General features: G+C 39.4%; 3 protein-coding genes across 3 annotated transcripts; 2 read left to right on the top strand and 1 right to left on the bottom strand.

The window, feature by feature from the left end:
• The first annotated feature begins 1,322 nt into the window (after nucleotides 1–1,322).
• On the top strand, nucleotides 1,323–1,855 carry LOC6639114 (pupal cuticle protein C1B). The gene is made up of 2 exons (XM_023180131.2): nucleotides 1,323–1,344; nucleotides 1,409–1,855. The coding sequence occupies exons 1-2, from the start codon at nucleotides 1,333–1,335 to the stop codon at nucleotides 1,799–1,801; spliced, it is 405 nt and encodes a 134-aa protein (XP_023035899.1). The 5' UTR covers nucleotides 1,323–1,332; the 3' UTR covers nucleotides 1,802–1,855.
• Nucleotides 1,856–8,478: 6,623 nt separating this feature from the next.
• Nucleotides 8,479–10,014, top strand: LOC6639115 (eukaryotic translation initiation factor 4E1). Its single transcript, XM_002061750.4, has 5 exons — nucleotides 8,479–8,983; nucleotides 9,049–9,123; nucleotides 9,195–9,294; nucleotides 9,360–9,447; nucleotides 9,522–10,014. The coding sequence occupies exons 1-5, from the start codon at nucleotides 8,718–8,720 to the stop codon at nucleotides 9,680–9,682; spliced, it is 690 nt and encodes a 229-aa protein (XP_002061786.1). The 5' UTR covers nucleotides 8,479–8,717; the 3' UTR covers nucleotides 9,683–10,014.
• Nucleotides 10,015–14,971: 4,957 nt separating this feature from the next.
• Nucleotides 14,972–16,501, bottom strand: LOC6639423. The gene is made up of 3 exons (XM_023181626.2): nucleotides 16,245–16,501; nucleotides 15,455–16,176; nucleotides 14,972–15,378 (listed from the first exon to the last, which is right to left on the bottom strand). The coding sequence occupies exons 1-3, from the start codon at nucleotides 16,423–16,425 to the stop codon at nucleotides 15,103–15,105; spliced, it is 1,179 nt and encodes a 392-aa protein (XP_023037394.2). The 5' UTR covers nucleotides 16,426–16,501; the 3' UTR covers nucleotides 14,972–15,102.
• Nucleotides 16,502–20,672: the final 4,171 nt, after the last annotated feature.

Raw genomic sequence — 20,672 nt, 5'->3', positions numbered from 1 at the left:
TTATTTTTTTAAGGGCTAACCTATTAATAGTAAAATTATAAGCTAGCTTATTATGTGGCTATGGCAGCAAAGACCTTCATCTATTTTTTAAAAATCAGGCAAAATAAATAATATTTAATAACATTTTTTAATCAAATTGTATATATGTTTGATTATTCTCATTCGAGAGGAAAGGAATCCTAATGTAGTTTTTCACACAAAAATCCCTAATACGATTTCAAATCGAGAATTCCTAAGTCTATTAGCATCCTCTACTTTCTTCCAAAAAATGCTGAAAATGGATTTTAAATGGTTTGAACTTCTTAACATATTAGTTTTGTATTCAATAAAGTCTTTTCTATGAGCTTAAGCATATCATTAAAATTTTCTTGGGATTGAACGATTCTGGAACCATTTTTGAACATTTTCACAATGTTATTTTAAATTAAAGATATATTTGCGATTTAAATTTCAGGCAAACCCAAAAAGACTAAAGCATCTTATTATTGGCACGATCTCACTAAAACCAAAATTACTTCATTGATTTGATTATAACAAATTACATTTTGCTACTTAAAACTAAATTTTAAGTCATTTAATTAACAGTGTCATTTCCATAATATTCAAGCTTTAGAGTCGTGTGAATTTTTGTATTTTGACTTATATTTTAACAGATTTCTAAAGACATACATATAATAAATGTATAAAGTTCATTTTTGGTCTATGGTCTACCATGTCCAAAGAACTCGAATTAATCGAAGACGGATAAAGGAATAAGAAGATGAGGTAAATTTGTTATTGCCCATTGAGTGTAAAATAACACTAATTATATAATTTTCCAGTGAAAATATTTAAACAACAATCACGGCTTGTGGAACCATAAATCACGCCATTTAAGTAGCTACCGCTACCGTTTGTCAAAACACAGAAGTGTAGGCGGTAGAAACCCGCAAAACCCCATTAAAATGTAAACAAAACTGCAGTCCGGCGGCTCAAGGTCATGGACACAGACACAACGACGAAGACCACGACGGACGGCCACAACTACTTAGCTATCTACCTATCTATATACCCAGGCAATGAACGCTCAGGCACGCATCGATTGGACGACAAAGACAAGACATGGCCCAAGCGAAAACTATCAAGCAAAGAGCCAAGAATTGCGCATGCGCCACATGGTTTCACTCAGTCGTTGACTTGGCCCAATCTGTACGTGAGTGGCATGGCCAATCAGTTGGCTTGGCCAAAAAAGTGTAAGTGGCTATAAAAGAGGCAAGCAGTCAATGTTGGTATATCACAAATCAATTGGTCATCCATCTGCTCAGAGACAATCAAAACCAAAAACTAATCAAAATGTTCAAATTCGTAAGTGGAATCATCAGCATCATAATCATTTCTTGTATTATCCTGTATTTCCGTACATCCGTAGTTCGCCGTCTGCTTCTTCGCTGTTGTGGCTGTGGCCGCTGCCAAGCCTGGATTATTGGCTGCTGCTCCTTTGGCCTACACTGCTCCAGCTGTCGTTGGCAGTGCCGCCTACGTAGCCCCATATGCCTCCAGTTATACCGCTCATCATGTGGCCCATAGTGCTGCCTTCCCAGCTGCTTACACTGCACCATTTGCCGCCGCCGCTTACACCGCTCCTCTGGCAGCTGCTGCTTACACTGCTCCCTACGCCGCCGCCTACACTGCTCCAATTGCCCGTTTCGGTGCTCCAGCTTATACAGCTGCCTACACCTCGCCCTTGGCCTACAGTTCCCCTTATGTGGCCCGTCCGTTTGTGGCTGCTGCCCCTGCTGCTCCTCTTCTGTTGAAGAAATAAGTTACCAGGTGAATGGATTGAATCGTTACCTACACCACGCCACCAAAAACAAATAAAGCCCCCATGAATGAATCTCATGGTTTTTGGCATTTATTTTGTCCTTCCTTGTGATTTTGCAATATGAAATAAAACAAAACAGAAACGTCAACTACAATCAACAACAACCGTTTTCAGTTTGAAATGAAATATTTTTTTTTGTGAATGGAATGGTTTTCGTCTGGAACAAATGGATTAGCATTCATAGCTGAATGGCCATCACATATTTCAGCTGCTCCATTAGCGAGCTTTGAATTTTATGGCTATTTGAACTATGCGTTCAATTATTGCTACATTTCGTGGCTGCTCATGGAGAAGCATATCAATGAGCGGCAAGGCAGTTGCCAAGCGGATTAACCAAGCTCCGCCCATGAAAAAGGGGTAGAGAAGGCTAACCGAACAGAACCCATCTGAATAATATGACGCTTAAATTTAAATACGAACCGGTTGGATAAATTAACATAACTCTCATATGGAGAGAGTGATTAGAGAGAAAGGAATATTGGGTTAATCTGTAGGGTTTTCAATAATAATGAAACCCTTTCACATCTGTCCATAATGATCTAGGTTTGCTTCCCCACTTACTTGTTACAATTGCAATCCGTTTTCGCCTTTACTTAACCCTCCTTCCTTCAGAGCATTTGCCATTGTGTTATAATTTGAAGTTATCCAAAATTTAGCACATTAACCGCAGAGCCGCAAGCCACCAAAATGTGTTATAACATTCCTCATCAAGCCACCAAGCCATCCTCCCGCAATGACGGAAACCTAACCCAACAACCGCAAAGGCAAACAAACATCAGAGATGACACATCCTTGGGAAAGGCACTAAATTAAAATTGACACCTGATGCTGACACGAAAAGTAGCGAAAAGTGCCGCGGCAGGCAAAACTTGAAGAGCGCTAATGAGGCCTGAAACCCGAATTTGTGTCAACAGCTTTTGCTAAAGATGATTTTGATGACATTTGACTAAGCAGCAGGGCGTTGAACGAAGAGGCAGGATGTGGGGCCAAAGCAACTTCAAGACGGCCCAAGTTTTATGACAATATAATAGGATTGTGTCGAGTCTATATACACGTATGAAAATGTTGAAACTCATCATGATATTGGGGATTGATGGATTGATTTGCCACACGAATCTAATGGGTCTTTTAAAGCGAATTTTCTGATGAAGCTGGTAAAGTTTGCCAATTATCGGTCCTGGCCGGAGGACCTTCCTCTTACTATCTCGCTTTCTGCCTCTTTTCAAGTGGGGCGAGAGAGAAAAGTTTTGGACTTTATTTGTTGACTTTGGTAAATGTGGCTAAATGGGCGTAAATGACCAGGGCCAACCGGAACAAGAACAGCACGGAGCAACAGGCTTTCATCGTGCTGCCACCCACCCCCTCGCCACATGGCATGGAAGGGTTAAAAGTTGAAGCTGTACGTTTTAGAGTGGTGAGGGGAGGCAAGTGTATCCTTGCAGGGTGAAGAAAGTTTTCCTGCTTTTTCGTATCTATTTTGTTTTTTTTTTTCTTTTTTGCATATGTGGGATTTAGCTGTCCGTCGGCAGATTACTGCAAAATTTTGCGCTTGAATAACTGTTGGGGTAGGTTCCAAGGCATTCGATGGTGGTCTTTGATATGGGTGGTTGGGTGGTGGTGTCATGCGTGGCAATAGCAGCATCCACTTTCATTATGAAAACTGACAGCGCGTAAAGAAACTTCTTGCGGTTTCGCTTTGTATGGGCGAACGCAACGAAATGTAAACACAAGCCACAACAAAAACGGAAATACCTCATTATAGCAACAACAACAACAACATCAGCAGCAAAACAAGCAAAAATACTCTTCCTTCCCGCCCAAAACTCGAGTTTGGATACCGACATTTAAAATACTCTATTTAAATTAAACTCAATATTGAACTTGCCGTGTGTAACTTGTCGTCGCCTAGTGAATAAAAATTCCCTTAATCAAACAAATTTGATAGGAATGATTTTTCAAGCACATTTTTCCATACATTAAAGAACTTATTATACCCCATTTAAGTTGAAGAGTATGAGCAGGAGCAACAAGGAAACAGAGAAAAGACGGTTGGTTTTCCTCATCTACTTGTTCTTCATCTCATTCCTCATTTGTTGGAATTATGCGGGCATTGTCTAAAATGAGTTTTCGTTGCTCTGGTTGTTGCTATTTTTACGTTTCATCGAACAAAAGGAAAATACCTTACAACAAAAACAGCATCAGCAGCAGCAGCAGCAACAGCAACAGCAGGAGCAACAACAAAAGAAAGCTGAAAGCTGGCAAACATAAAGCATTAAGCATACTGCCATCCATGAGAGACACGGTAGGTAGACGAGCTTAGGAATGGGGGGTGGAAGTGGTAAACAACAACGGGGGACCGGGAGAGTCGGAAAAGACAAGCCACAAACACTCAGCGCCAAGGCAGCTCAACGAAACAAACACCAATGCATTCTGCCTCAGACCCCCAAAAGTGCATTTTATAACACCCAAACTCTTCCCAATTCACCCATCAAACCTCACCGCACACACACATAGACACACACACATACAGATTTGTATCGCAAGCGAGCATAATATCATGTACGTATACGTAATGCGTAAAAAACAGGCGACAAAAATGTCATTATTGAAATTGGAGTAAAAGGAAGATAAGTTATTATTTTCGGGATATTCTTAAACAAATTTCAATTGAAAGAGATGTATATCTTGTGTATTTTCAAATATCTCATTCATTGTCTGTTTTCCAACACTAGTTGACAATACTAAGCAAATCATTTTCGACAATTTTGGGTGCAATCTCCTGATGAACGTTAAGTATTCGCAAAGAAAATGCAACTGAAATGCAGCATGTCGACGGCTGGCTGCTCGTTTTTGTAGTTATGTGCATGATGAAGAAGAGACTTCTGCTTCGCCTTTCCACCATTAAATTGTGTTCATGTTCCTTCTTCTACTTCATTCCGTTTCGCTTTCTTCTTCTGTGGCCATCATTCCCATTCTTCTCATCCATCCGCCATCAGCCATCAGCCATGCTGTGCAGCATTAAGTGAAGCACGCGGCATGTTGGCTTGGAAAATGAAGTGCTGACAGTGCGCAATGTGGTTACCCCTCATGCCTCTGGATGGCTGGGTGGCTGGATGAGACCGTGCACGGAGATGGAAACGGAGACGTGTACCTGCTAAGCATCTTAGTGCAGACCTCATACAATAGAATAGGATGTGCAGGATGTGGTCCTGTGATGGCTCGATGGCTGCCACTGTGCCACTTCAATGAATCCCGCGACTCCTCCGACTCTGGCTGGCTTCAACTGGCTGTTTAATTTACGCGCTGCTATTATTTTAACCTTAGCGTGAAATGACTTTCACCTGACTCCGACAAACGTCTCTCCTCGTCCGCCGTCTTGGCCAGAAGGCATCTCAGTCTTGTGTCTTTGGCCAAAGCATTTAGCGGAATATACGTTGTCGTACATACATACACCTATATATTTTAGCAGTTACACCTTGAGGATGTTTTTTTTTTGTCTTCTCCAAGTTGTCGAGTTGAGGTGAGAGAAAGGACATGCTGACAGGACAACAGACAGGAAGCTTTTGTCAGTTGGGCCGCCCCCAAGGCGGCGCTGTTACAAGAAAATCTTCCTTTTCTTAGTATTTGCCATGGCTTTTTATTGTTTTATGTGAAGCTGCCATCTCCATCGCTCCACATCCTTCGCTGCGCTGCGCTGCGGCTGCTCCTTCTGCTTATGCTGGCTCCTCACTGGCCCTCTCAAGGTGCAAAATGTACGACATGCGTCGTGTCTCGTACATCATCGCCTGCTTTTGTGCTCTCAACGCTGAAATCTTTTACAATCAACATGCTAGAGCAAAGCAATTTTGTAGCCAAAAAAAAAAAAAAAAAGAAAGAAAAATCAGAAGAAAAGAATACGAAGAAAAAGTGAAGAAAAATGGAGGCAAACATAATGCTTCAAATCATTTTCATTTCTTGCATGCGCTTGTCTGCACTGAGCTGGAGATTCTTCCTCACTTTCATCCTTACACCGACTTCAGCTCAAAGTCCTCCTCACCTCCTCCTCCTCCTCTTTTCAGGTCCTGATCCTACTCTTGGTACTTATTTGCGCGCTTTTCCTTAGCATTTTGTGGGCGTTTTTACTGCCTTTTGCCATGGCACTCAGCAAAAGGCGCTTAAGCTAAAACGAAGCTGATGCTGCTGCTGCTTCTGCTGCTTTTTGTGTAAGCAACATAGCAATATTTTAAAAGATTTACTGACCATGTACCTACATATTATACATACATACATACATACATACACACATACACACATAAATACTAGATACGAAACTTCTTAAACCCAACTCAACCGTAGGAAAGTGCAAAAAGCTGTAAAATATTGCCACCTGAGCAGAAATTGCAGCAAGTCAAATTTAACTAAGCATAACTAAGCATTTGATTCGAACTTGAATAGAGTAAACTGAAAATAAAACAACTTGCACCTGAATATAGGGAATAGTTAAAGTGTAAAGGACTTAAATGTACTTACCAACACAAAATTCAATTAAACTCTTCATCCTATTTCCTTCATTACTGTCGATAAGTTATTTATGGTTCCAAATGGAAACCAATTTGATTTTTTAAATTCAAATTTCGTTCAATCACGTTTAATCAAGTTTTATATACATATAAGCAACACTTAAAAAAAAAAAAGAAAAAAAGTATACTTCAACTTTATAATCATAATTAATTAACACTCAAAAAAAAAAAATAAAAAAAAATCTTAAAATAGTGTAAATAGTAATATAATTACTATTTCATTCCAACTCGATTATCCACATAAACGACACTTTATTTTTCTTTATATAAACTAAAAAAAAAGGAAAAAAAAGAAATTTTAGAAATTAGTTAAATAAACACTTAAAAAAAAACAGAAAAAAAAAGATTGAGACATTGCCTTGATCTAATGGATTATCTGAAACGATAAGAAATCAAAATATAAAGTTAAAACAATTTCATTTTGCCGGGTTAAAAAAATCTAAAAAAAACGCCACATTTCTTCTTTATAGAAATCGATTGAGCAGTTTATATTTGAGCCATTTAAATCGTATGGAATCACAATATATCTATAAATATATAAAATTTGAGCCGCTGCAGCTGTTAAATAATACTACATAAATCTAAGTTACATTTACTTTCCGTCGCATATACGACTATCTATGTATATATTCATATGTCTTCTCTGTGGAAATGGCAAAATCACTGCAGATTTCCGAGCTCATTATTCCCGACCATTTCAATTTGCCATTTGCTCTGATATTTATTACCCCAATCAACAGAGAATATATCTCTGCACCCGTAGACAAAAAAAGGAAAAAAAGGCAAAAACTTTAAGTCTCTGGAAACGGCCACCAAATGGTTGAAACTACTATTCGTGGTTCTCGTTTCTTTCCTTTACCATCTGATGATGGTTGTGCTCTGCTCTGTCCTGCTGCTTAAGACCGAAAGACAAAAAAATAAATAGAATTTTTAAGTAAATTGAAGCAGGCAACTTATTTGTTGCACACAAACTAGGAACATTGCCAACACTTTTGTTTCCAAAACTTGGCCAAAACATAATTCACAAGAACAGGACCAAGCTCCAGCAGGAGGTAGTCGTGTTCCAGCTACACACACACAGAAACAGAGAGAGAGAGAGAGAGAGAAAGAGACAAAAACCCAAGGAGAAGCCACTGTGGCTTTGGTGGCATTTTTTACACCATCTCCGTAGCAACAAATGGTGCACATTACAACGTTGCCCCAAAGCCACTTTACCCCCAACGTACGTACCACCGGCAGTTCCACATATTTTATTATCTGCAACGATAGGAGGAGGTGAAGCAGGAGTCAGCAAGACGGAGCTGGAGCCGGAGTCGAAGAGGCAGGGCGGACTGTCGACTGTCTGTGCAACAAGGCGCAAAACTTAAGCGGCGAAGACAAATTTTTATTGCCACAAGCCCAAGTCGATTTCGATTATTGACTGCAGGCCAAACTGTTGCACACACACACACACACACATGCACACAGAAGCGCGGAAAGAACTCCTTCTTGTCTGTTGCTGGCGCTGTCGTCTTTCCTCATTTGAGTCACATTTTATTATTTTCGTGCATTTATCGTATGGTATGGCTAGAGGCTAGGCTAGTCTAGTCTAGTCTAGGTTGGCTTGGCATTTTATTTTATTAGCGTGACATTTCAATTGATAGACACAGACACAGTTTGTGGCTGCAGCGTCATTGTACATGTGTGTGTGTATGCATGTAGCTTGTGGTTGGACTCACGCCACCCAATTCCTCTATATCACTCTCTTACCACTTGTACTCCAACTGCAAATGGAGTTAGAACAGGTCAGGATCGATGTGATAGTATTTTCTTATTGTTTATTTAGCACCATAACAAATCATTCTCGACATTAAGCGTTTTCAATTTGTTCAGTGTTGGGCAATTAAAAAGTGTTGCCATTAATGTGGAAAAACAACAGTATGGCTACACTGTGACAAGTGAACTTGTCGCGTTGCACAAGCAACAATGTTATCGATTATCGATTTAGATCGGTAATTAAAGCCCTCTTCTTCTTCTTGTTCTCTTTGACATTTCATGGTTAAGTAGTCGTGGTTTTTAATTTCAATTTGCAAATTTCAACATCCTTCAGCAATATTCATTGTCCGGCAGTACAGATTTTACTCTGAATGTGCTAACACAATATTCACTTATATTCCAAACGTGTTTATATTTCGGAAAAAAATAAAGTTAAAAAAATACAAAAAAAAAGTAAATAAACTGCAACAACCAATCAAAGCCCCCAAAAAAGAAAAAGGAAAAAAAACGATTGAAGGAGAAATTTACAAATAATAATAATCATGGTGTACACGGGTTACGAGCACTGTGCGTTGATGCCCACTCCAGACCAATTGGAGTACTACGCTGATGAGGGAGATGAAGAAGAGAGCCACGCATTGCAGCCACCGTTCCATCGGGTTGTCAGCCTCATTGACTATGAGGTGACCGTCAAGCATCCATTGGAACATACCTGGACACAATGGCATTGGGAGAACGATCGTAGCAAATCCTGGACTGATATGCTCATCGAGGTGACCAGTTTTAATACTGTCGAGGATTTTTTCAGGTTGGTCTCGGGATACAGCGATTGATGGAATTCAATGTTTTCATAGATTCATTTCTTATATGCAGTGTCTATTACATCATAAAGCCACCATCTGATTTGAAAATTTTTAACGATTATATGGTTTTCAAAGAGGGAGTACGGTAAGGTTTAGTTATGATTAATACTAAGACTTAAAATGTTTTAATCCATTTTGTTGTTGGCCCATCTGTAGTCCCATGTGGGAGGATGATGCGAATAAGAATGGCGGTCGCTGGATAATGCTCTTGGAAAAAGCCTCCAAGTACTTTGTCAATAAGATGTGGCATGATTTGGTTAGAGGCATTAATTGTAACTACCAAAAACTAAGAACCGGTCTAATAGTGGTTTCCTATTGCAGCTTTTGTGCATTCTTGGCGAGTGTTTTAACTACTCTGAACAAATTTGTGGAGCTGTCATTAATGTGCGTAATAAGGCGAATAAGTTATGTAAGTACATTTAGTCACCTTTTTATTTTAAAATGAATTGAAGATTAAATTCCTTTCCCCTTCAAATAAATTAGCTCTATGGACAAAGGATGCGGATAATCAACAAGCCATTCTATCGATTGGACTTCAAATGAAGCAATTACTTCAATTAGGCGATATGGAGATACAGTATCAAGCCCATAAGGATGCGATGGTACAGCATGGGCCCAATGTGAACGCACTATATAAATTGTAATAATACTCGTAACTTGTCAGACTCCGTACACTGTGTTGCGCCGTATTTTGGGATCGGAGTCTGGACACATTATTATTATTTATTTGTTCAGCCTTCATCTATCTTGAGTCTTCGTATATGCTTAGTTCTGGCAAAGAAATCTGCATATACGATCGGCTCGGATCAGATAAAGTAATCGCGCAACCCCCCACCCACTCACCCTAAACACAAGTACACACTCGTATATACATATGTGAATATTTTATACAGAACCTTATACACCGAAACTCGACAAACCAACAAGCACAAAAAGAGAAAAAAAAAAAGTAAAACAAAAAAGATAGAAACGAGGAAAAAAAAAGAAATATATATGTATATGTATATAATATGAATAAAAAAGCAAAGCAAAAGCTTTCCACGTCTGTGGAAACACAGCATCTGTTCTCTCCTCACGTATCCCCCTGAGCCAGGCACTCGCTTTATGGCGATTATCGTTTGCGCCATCATTTCTCCTTTTCCTTAGCGCTCTATTCCTGGTCTCTGATGTGGCGGCGAGTGCTTATAAAAGGAGAGTATACATGTGTGTGTGGCAGGAGATCTTCACGTCCTCCCCTCGGCTTTTGTGTTTATGTTTGAGTAGCGAGCAAATTGTGACCAATTTATGGAAATATGTTATGGATGGGGGTTGATGGTAAGCCAACCCCCTGCAAACCGTCCAAACCAGTCTTACACACACACACACACGCATCCACACTTTGATATGATTTGATTGTTGTAATTTGTAAGGATTTGGCTTCTTTTTCTTCTGTTTTTTTTTTTTTTTATTGTTTTATTGAATTATGAAGTGGTATTCACTAAATGACAAGAACGTGATATACTAGCTTGGCATAGAGCATGAAACTGTCATGTGTGTGTGAGGGCGTCATGGTGTTATCCATGACATGACCATGACTATAGCTGCCAGCGATAGCGGTGACATATCTCCTCGACCCTCGTCTCCATTTCATACCGTTCGTCGTGCACCTCCACTTGATGTTTTAATATGAACTGAATTCTTTGGCGAAAACAAATGCATGCAGTTATTTGGTTGGCTAACGTCAATTGATATGCCAACACGTACGTGATAAAAGCAAAAAGGAAAAAGAAGCGAGCAAAGCAGTCAGGTAAGTGATCCGAGTGGAGGACAGGACAAATATTTCTTATAGAAAGTACATATACACATCCGTACACAGTTTGCTATGTGTCACACACACACACACACACACACACACACACTTGCATATAGTTCTTAAAATGTTTTTTGCCAAAGTGTGCGTTTTCAGAAACTAATAATTTAATAAACCAAAAATAATTTGAAACATCATAGGAGGAGGAAAACTCACAAGCATCGTGGACAATTGGGATGGTCCAGGAAGTGTAAGGATGTCTGCATAGCATCAGAATTGTCACAAATTGAATTAACTTTATTAAATTTCTTTTCCTTTCCACGAATTCAAGGATTTGACATGCTTTGTCTCATATAATTGTATTAGAACTGACTGAAACGGAGCCTATAAATTTAAAACAAAGTCCTCTCTCTCTCTCTCTCTGATGATTAGGTATTAACATAGAGAGAGTGATAATTATTTAATTTAAATTTTAAAGGAGAATCATAATTGTATTCATAGATAAGTATACCATGTTTGTTTGTCTGTATATAGGGTAAATGTAAACTCTGGACACATCCTTGCAGGATAAGCAACATATCCCTGGCCGTAGTGGCTAGCAAACTAATGTGGATTCCTTTTGTTTTTTTATTTTATTTTTTTTTAGTACCTACATTTTTATTAAATGCAAGTTTAATTGAAAAAGCGCTGACTTTGCGGAGGACCTGGTTGTGTTACTGTTGCTTTTTGCCTGGTGCTGGTGCTGTTGCTCGTGCTCCTACTCCTGCTGCTGCTGGTCCTGGTCCTGGTCCTGCCCCTAACCGCTGCTGTGGCCGTTGTTGCTTTAAGAGTCAAAGCCTGTTGCCATTTTAATTAAACAAAAAGCGTAAAATGTTTGACCATTTTGGTCATGTTCTGTTTGTTTGTTCTGTTCCGTTTGTATCCTTATCCCTGGTCCCGGGCCTGGTCTATTCAGTCCTGGCCCAGCCTGTCCTGTAGTGTCCTCTGTCCTGTCCTGTTGCCAGCTATCCCCCAATTGTCTTTGCCACGTAAATTTTCTTTGCCAACAAGCACGAAATTGTTTGCCTCCCGCCTTTTTCGTCCCCCTTTGTCGTCATAGTACTCGTCCTTGGATCCTGGTGTCCTGTTCCTGGCTCTCTCTCTCTCTCTCTCTCTCTCTGTGTGTGTGTGTGTCCCTTTTGCGTTGCAAAACAAATTAATTGTCTGTTTTTCGCATAAACTTTCTCGGTCTCCAGTTCCAGTTCCAGCTTCATGCCTTTGCGGTTGCCTTTTGTCGCGTCTGTGCAATTTTCAGCGCTCTGTTTGTTGCGTAAATTGCGACAGAATTTTGCTGTTATTGCCCCTCCTTGGTGTCTTACGCTGCTTTCAGCCAACTCTACGCATCGCTCCTTGTCTTGTCATCCCACTGGCACCACTCAAATTTCACTTCGCCTTCGTTTAGCTCATTTGCTGCACATCAGTTCTTCTATTCTTTTTTTTTTTTTTGTTTTGGTACCCCGCCCCCTCCCGCCCGTTCCACTGTCGGTCATAATTCAAATGTAATTCAACTGGCAGCCCAGGACTTCACTTCTCCCCTGTCGCTCATAATTATTTTTTGATTAGAACTTGCTGGCCATGACCACAGTTTGAAGATTTTCCTTTTATATTTCACCCGGACTAGTTATTTTCCTTCTCTGGACAAGCTGAGAAAATTGAGAAAATTCTCAAAAGAAGCTTACTTACAAAAAAATGAAAAAAGAAAAGAAAAAAATAGTCTATTTGCTTGGTTAAAGACTTTGTAAAGGAAATTTTTAGCTTCCGCTGTGAGTTAGAAAAAACACAAAATTGATAACAAAAATATGCAAAAATCTTCACTTGAAAATAAAGAAAAGAATATTTAGTTATTTCTTTGCTTTCCAACTAAATAAAGTACTAATTAAATTTTGTAATTTTAAATTAAATTTAAAATAACCAACACCTATGCAAAATTTGTTCCCTAAAGTATGCACAAATTCCTGTTTTGATAAGTTTAAAGAACTTTTGGCCCCCTTACATAAAATTGGACAATTTTGAAGTCCTTCATGGACTTCACTTTTTTACCCCATTTTACATTCCTAGATCTGACTTTGCCTGGAACATTCTTCCTTATATACATATACGATATTTTTTTCCCCTCTTGGCATTTTCTTTCTTTTTTTTATTTTTAATATAAAATAATTTCACACTGTGCGAGACTCATTATAATTTCAATTTTTCCCCTCTGACCTTTTAGTGTTTTTTTGTTTTTCGTTATTCTTTTTTTTGTTGTTCTTCCTTTTGTTTTAATTTAAGCTTAGGCACATCATTAACTCCCCCACCGTCCCGAGCCGCTGCACATTTTACGACTCTCAATAAGAGAGTTTATGATTTTGTGCTTTGCCCGGCTCGGCTCCATCGTCTTTATGGATTTCGTTTTATGAATTTGCATTTCAGCTTCAATTCATTTCCATTGGCAGTGTCTGTGGCTGACTGGCTGGCTGTCTGTCAACTATGAACGTTTCTCGGTTGACTGGATTTCGGTCGGTCGAAAGGCGAGGAAAATGCAATTAAAATAACGAATATAATACCTATATCACCATATAATATAAACATATACCTATACATATATATATATATATATATGTGTGTACTCTTCGTATATAACGTTATTGGATAAATGCAATAATAATTTCTCGATTGCCAATCAAACTGAAACATTTGACTACAAATTAACACAATTAACACATTTCAAAACGATTTCGTTTCCTTTCTCAATACCCTTACATAAGAGAGAGTATTATGAAAAATAAGTAAACCACATTTAGATTGACATTGCAAGAGTATAAGATTTTCAGCAAGCTCTAATATTTGATTTTTAGCATCTTTGGCTATAAAAAATGCATATATTGATAGAAATTTGTTTTTTTTTTTTTTTTTTTTGTGAATTTGTATTTGGACATTTGTCAAATTTCAACTTTCAAATGCAATTAAAGGCATTTGTATTGAAGTTGCATGACGTTGGCTTTAATTGGGGCGAGATGAGTCAAAAAAGTGTCCAAATAAGCATACAAAAAATACAATTTATTTGTATGTGTTTGTACATATATGTATGTATGTGTATAAATTTATACCCGTATAAAGCCTCCTTTTTTGAGAGCGCGCGCGAATTTGCATTTAAAAATAATCACAACATAAAAAAACTAGTTAAAAGTTGACAACAATGAAATGTCAAAAGCTTGACAAAAAGTTTACCCACCCACGACCATCCTTCCATATAAATATATACATAAGCGAACCTGGCAACTCTGAAACTTTTTTGTGTCTTTCTGTTTTAATGCGACCCGACCGACCCTTTTACCCCTTTTGTTTTTATTTTATGTGACTGTGACTGTGTTTGTGTGTGTGTGGGTGTCCCAACAATAACAGCAAATTTTTCTAAAATTTCATGCCGCTCCCACCACCTTCTGCACCACTTTAAGCTGAGCCGGGAACCCCACCCATGCTATTTGCAATTTAACTTTTTCCACAATGACACACAGGACGACGGGGGAGGGCGGGAACGAAGGAAGGTGCTCGTAGGTCCACGTAGCCCAGCCAGGCTTTAGTTTTTAGTTGGCTTTTATTAACTTTTGTCTCTTAGCTCTTACCCCACTCAGTCCGAAGCCTATGAAACATGTGCGGGAACGGAGTGAAGGAAGAAGGCCCACTAAGTGCAGCGACATTTACCTAAATCTCTATTCTGTTATGGATCTTTTAATGGAAACATATGTATGTATAAAGGATTAACTGGAAGACCTCTAGCTACCTACTATGCACTAAAACACAAGCAAAATATTGAACATGATGCTTGAAGAAGATCTACTTCACTTGGAGCAGGCTACAAATGTTGTCCAACTATTTTATAATGTGCCGTCCCTCTTTCATTCATAATGCGGTCCTGGGTGTTTGTCGGTTTTCGTTTTCAGACATTTCCACTTATTTGTTGGCATTAAAGTTGCACAATTACTGAGATTTGACACTAAGACGATGGGTTTTTTGGGTATACACAACAAAACAGAACAGTACGACTCAGCCAATTTTCAGTTTTTACTCAAATTTCTGCTAAAACAAAAATAAAACCCCAACAAAAGCAATAGCAACAATGTTGTTAAGGGAATAATAAAGTTGTATTTATTCTGTTTGGTTTTCCTCTACCACCAAGTCCTGATATTCCCCTGCTTTCCATGCTCCTCCTTCTACCACTTGTTTCGGTCAATTTAACTTTGAAGACTTGCAACTTCAAATGCTTCGACGTCGTGTACGTCGCATACGTCCGGAAGTTGGGTGGTCTTCTGGTTCTCGCAAATTTTCAAGTGATCGATTCAAGCGACACGGGGTGGGTGGGGCATACCTAATGCGGTAACACTTATAGATAAAGTCAGCGTTAATTACGTTAAAACGAAATGCATGGACCAGCAAAGCATAGATTTCTTGAGCACGTTTCTGCTGTTCATCATTGGCAGCGGTATTGGCAACAACAGTACCTAAATTGCGAGATACCTGATGACCAAGGGTCTACAAGGGATTGCAGAAAATTTCAAAAATTTAATGGAAAGCCAATACAATAAACATAAGGTGGTATATGTCTTACCATCACCATTAACTCTGCAATTGACAACCTCATATACTCAACTCCACGATCTTCAATGGCCAAGAAATATCCGAATTTAATTGCAGCCGGCAAAGCAAAGCGATAGCAACCATGATGATATAGCATACGATATAACATCACCGACATATTCAGGCCACGAAGTAAGATGGCTAAATGAGCATTTTGCCATTTGGGTAGAAGAACTGCCCACTGGGCTGGATCGTGATTATTATTCTGATTAACCATGCCATAGGCTAACCATTTATACTTCGTTGGTGGCTTGAAGTATGACGGCAAGATTATAGTGCTCTCATCGAACTCTAAAGCCAAAACAAAATCAAAGCGTATGCAAATCACTTCATTCGTCTCACGTGGTGCAGGATACGGTCCTAGACGTGCTTCGGCCACCAATTGATGTAGAAACGGCTGATTATTGTGTTTCAAGGTTGAATAACTCAAATCGAAATTGACGCCGGATCGGCCCAAAACGCTACCAATTTGGGCAATCACTTCACTCATTTCCTTCTCAAACAATAAGTTCATGTTAAGCGCGTTCACAGAGTTGCCAGAGAAGAACGGATGTTTATAATTTCTACGACGACCTAGGTGAACGGTGCGCTCCTTCTTTTTGAAAACTGCTTTCACTGCCATGGGCAGACGTATGGGCAAGAACATGTCAAAGTGCAGCGGCATATCCAATTCGGCATGGTCCATATAGGCAGCTGATGGGTGAGATCAGCCTTAATCATTTATAATATGTATAGAATACATTGAAAGGGATTTCGCTTACCGCTTTTATGCAGATTGTGCATGCAATTTTTAAAATAAGAACGCTTCGAAATGAATACCTTTTGAATGGAATTGCAAATGGCATCTACATCGTTAACAAAATAGCCATGCGGTCCCATATCATAGCAATATAGGAAAGCTATATCCTCCATAGTAGACACAAATTTTAGCTCATTCATCATGCAACCGATTCAACTGACGACACGAAAGGAAAGAAAATTTTTCTGCTAGATAAAAGCACATGTCAAATCACACTTCAGTGTTGGACATGACCATTATGAAGTAATAGTAAGTATTCTCGTTAATCAACACTTAAATAATCGAAAAGCCACGTTCTTTGTCTCTGTGACATTTTTAATCCCAAAATATAGATTTAAGTATTATTTTTTTTTTTTGGGATTTCTTCGGCAAATCTAGCAAGCTCATTTCAGCCGATAATTCTCTAGTAATTCTCTCAAGCAAAGTAATTATTAGACTTTACCCAAAGGAGAAGAAATTATCTGGAAGCTGCCAATAAGAATGCCAAATATTTTAAAAGTCGTGACAGAAAGTTCCTTAGAATCTGTGAAAATACTTTTTGGTATTTATTTGTCACTACTGCTAAGTAACTACAGCAGAAAACATTCGTTTTCAACACTACATCGAGTAAAAAATGAAGTGACTAATTGTAAGATAAAATTCAAATAGATGGAAAGCCCATCTGATGATTTTACTATGCAATTTCACCTGCTCTGTTGTATGTTTTTGAATCAATAATCTGCGTTTATTTTGTGTGCCAGATGGAATAATTATTTCTACATTTTTCCACAATAAATCTGCTAAAGTTTTTTTTTTATGTAATCTGTGTTTTATTTGATTCGATTTATTTTCAGGTTAACAACGGGAAACGCTGCCTCCCAATTTGGTACTTATCACTGTTTGGATCGTCTTGAGACGATAGTCAAAGCTACCTTTTGACTTTCCTTACAATGATTTATGGGAACTGCATACAACTTACATACATCCCTGCAGTACGCGTCTGCGGAGACTCTCCGTCGAGTTTGCGGGGACATGTCCGCTGTCTTGGGGGACATAGCGGCGATACGCTCATTTGAGTTGCGGCGACATTTAACATTAGATGGCCTAGCAATAAGGACAATCGGGACAACTGAGCGACAAAGTCGACGGTATGTCCGCGGATGGTTTAATTCTGCCGACGTCGGTATAGTCGATGATGCGGCGACATTGTCGACCGGGGACATTTGGTACTGGAGGGTACCTATGTACATACATACATATGTAGGTATGCCTTTCTTTGTATTTATGTAACGACAATAAGGTGAACAGCATTGCCAGCATTCACATTGCAGGTACATTGATCAGTTCAATTGGGCGGGCAGTCAAATGGCTATGCCATGAATGAATGAAACTCCAAATAGCATCCAATTACTACGAATTTTACTACGTTTCATGTTGTGCTGCACCCGCTCCATCCCGCTGCTTAACCATTGTCGTTCGGATTCTGCGCAGTTGTACACAGCATCCACCGACGCGACTATGGCAACCTAAACCTGGCATCCATATAGCCATCTAGAAAATGCGTTGCCCAGCTCAACGTGAATTCAGTTGCTGTTCGACGTTGCTCCTGTACGGTTCTTGTCTGCTCCTATTTTTTTTTTTTTGCCCTGAATACAGCGACAAGTATAACGGTTCAATTTGTAAGTGTGGAGTGTGCCAGACACACACACACACACACACACTGAGAGGGAGAAAGAGAGAGAGAGAGAGAGAGCAAGCGAGCTAGCAAGATTGAGTTTGTGTGTGATTGAGTGAGAGAGAAGGACAGAAAGCGAGAGAGAGAATTGAAAGGAGTGCGATGGAGAATTAGAGACACCGTTATCAACAATTGCAGTACAGTGTACAGCAAGCAAGCAAGAAGAGAGCGCGCCGCCGCAGTTATCGCAGTTACCGTTACCGTCAATTGCAATTGAGAATTGTGTACGAAAGAGCATGCAAAAGGCAGGTAAAGTGCAACAACTACTAGTGAAGCGGCAAACGTGCGTGCCGTGTAAATAACAGAGTTACATATATATTAAATTTATATATACATTCATATATTCAAAGGTGTGCATGGTGTGTGTCTGTGTGTGTGTGTATGGTGGTATGGTTGTATATGCCATGGAAATTGCAGTGTAAAAACACAACAACAATAACATCAGCTCGAACTCTTACCGGCTTCCGTTGCCATCAAGACAACGCGCCGCCAAGTATGCAACGCTAAAATTTTCACTGATAAAGTTGTGTCCTAATGAAAGGTGCTCCTCCGTTTGGCTTTCTAGTTTACCTTACATCCTACCTTACTCGCTTTCCCCCTCCCCCTCCCCGCCCCCGCCTGCACCTCGTACCGCCCTCTTATTGCATGCTTGCAAATTGAAAATAAATTGAATTGCAACAACGTGCTAAAATCGAGGCAGCAAAAACTTAACGTTTTCTTCTTTTTTTTTTGTCGTCCTCACTACATGAACTACTACAACAAACATGCATATAAGTATGGCAACGTGGAAAAGTGTTTTTTGAATGGAAATTTCGTTGTTTTTTTTCGTCTTTTTTTTTTTTGTTTGGTTCTTGTTGATGGTGTACTTAAGGTGAAATAAGTGCAAAGTAGAAGCAAATTTGATTTGAATATTAAACAAATTTCACTTAAGAATAAAATTGGATTTTTTTTTTTAAGTGAATGCCACAAAGAAAGCGACGGGAATATGATTTAGTGAGTGGGTTGTAAGTAATTGAATATGATGTATTAATTTTTTGTTCCTCAAAGTCCTTAATGTCTGTTGATTTCACACAAAAGTTGAAGATTTAAGTGAAATTCTTGCAATCCTATTAAATTGAAATGAATGAAAGTCATAGAATTTTAATGATGATTGCTAATATTGTATGTTGGACGAACATTTTATATGGAATTATGGCAATAGTCTTTCCCTGTTCTTGTTGCTGAAACCTAATATGCATAGAAGCTTATGTGGTAAGCACCACCACCAGCAAGCCAACTCACACCTAGCCTCATCAATAACGCATATGCACACACACACACACTCACAAACACACGCACGCACACTTGTTTCCTGTCAGGCAGCTGGCACTGCTTAAGTGGCTTCCTTGAAGGCACAATTCCCCCTTTTGGTTTTGGTTTACTTTTTTTTCTTTCTGTTTTTGCTGTGACAAACCTGAAGACACGTTTAGCAATGCTTGGCTTTGTGCTCGTCAGGATTTTATCCTTCTTGTTACATTTTTAGCTACTCCTCCTCCGCCGTCTCTTCGTCCTTCTGCTGCTGCTGCTCCACCTCTATAGTCCATAGTCACCCTTTTGCCTAATTGCTGCCTAATTGTTTGACATTTTCTTTGTATGGCATTTGTGTTTTATTTCTGTTTTGTGCTTGGAATATGAAATCGTTCACATAAAATAAAGACCGGCCGGTCTTTTATTCACAAGAAAAATGCGAGAGAGAGGGAGAAGGGAGAAAGAGAGAATGAGTGAGAAAGGGAAAGATAGAGATAGGAGAGAATGAACGACATAAACTGGCTGGACCTATTGATTTTATGAACGAAACTGCAAACCTCGTGCAACTAACTATTTTTGGCTGTAGCAAAGAAGTAAGGTAAGAGGGAGGGAGAGTAGAATGGGGAAAACGAGGAGTAGACTATAAATTCCGTGTCTGTGCCGGCATATACAACACATGCCCAACTATATATAGCTTTTAGTGCAACTGTTGTTTCTGTTGTTGTTGTTGTTGTTGTTGGTGGTGTTGTTGTCGTGTTGTTGATGCTGCTGCACACACAAAATTTATCGATTGCCGCATACACACATTCAAAAACGATGGCCATCAGGGTGTAGATGGGGGGGAGGTGGAGATGCAGAGATGTGCAGATGCGAAGCGTCGGCCAACTGGTTGTGGGAATGTCGCATTAGTTTATGCTTTCTGTTGCTGATGTGTAGTAAAAATTCGCTCGTATTTCATGCGTTTTACAGCGGAAGTGACCGATACAAACACACCATACACACACACTCACGCACACATACTCACATTCACATACACATTCAAAATGGCCGCTCCATGTGCGTAGTAGTTGTAGTAATAGTAGCCTGCAGTTGCCGGTTTTTTGGTTGATTTAAATTTTCGGTCATTGTCGTTCTCTTCCTTTCTCTTTCTCGCTCGCTCGCATTGCTCTTTCTCTTGTCTCTATCACTCGTTCGTATCTTTCAATCTATCTTTGTCTCACTCCCACTCTCACTCTCTCTCTCACACACACACACTCCTTCTCTCTGTATCTTTCTCTATAGGCTTATGTACTTTTCCTGTTCAGCTATTTACTGGCCAGTTACTACAATTGATGCTGCCGCTGCTGCAACAGCTGCCCGCAGTGCGTATACGCAATTTTTGCTTTTGGT

This window comes from Drosophila willistoni, assembly GCF_018902025.1.
Source record: "Drosophila willistoni isolate 14030-0811.24 chromosome XR unlocalized genomic scaffold, UCI_dwil_1.1 Seg144, whole genome shotgun sequence".
Classification (NCBI taxonomy): Eukaryota; Metazoa; Arthropoda; class Insecta; order Diptera; family Drosophilidae; genus Drosophila; species Drosophila willistoni.
This window is presented reverse-complemented; position numbering and strand designations above follow the sequence as displayed.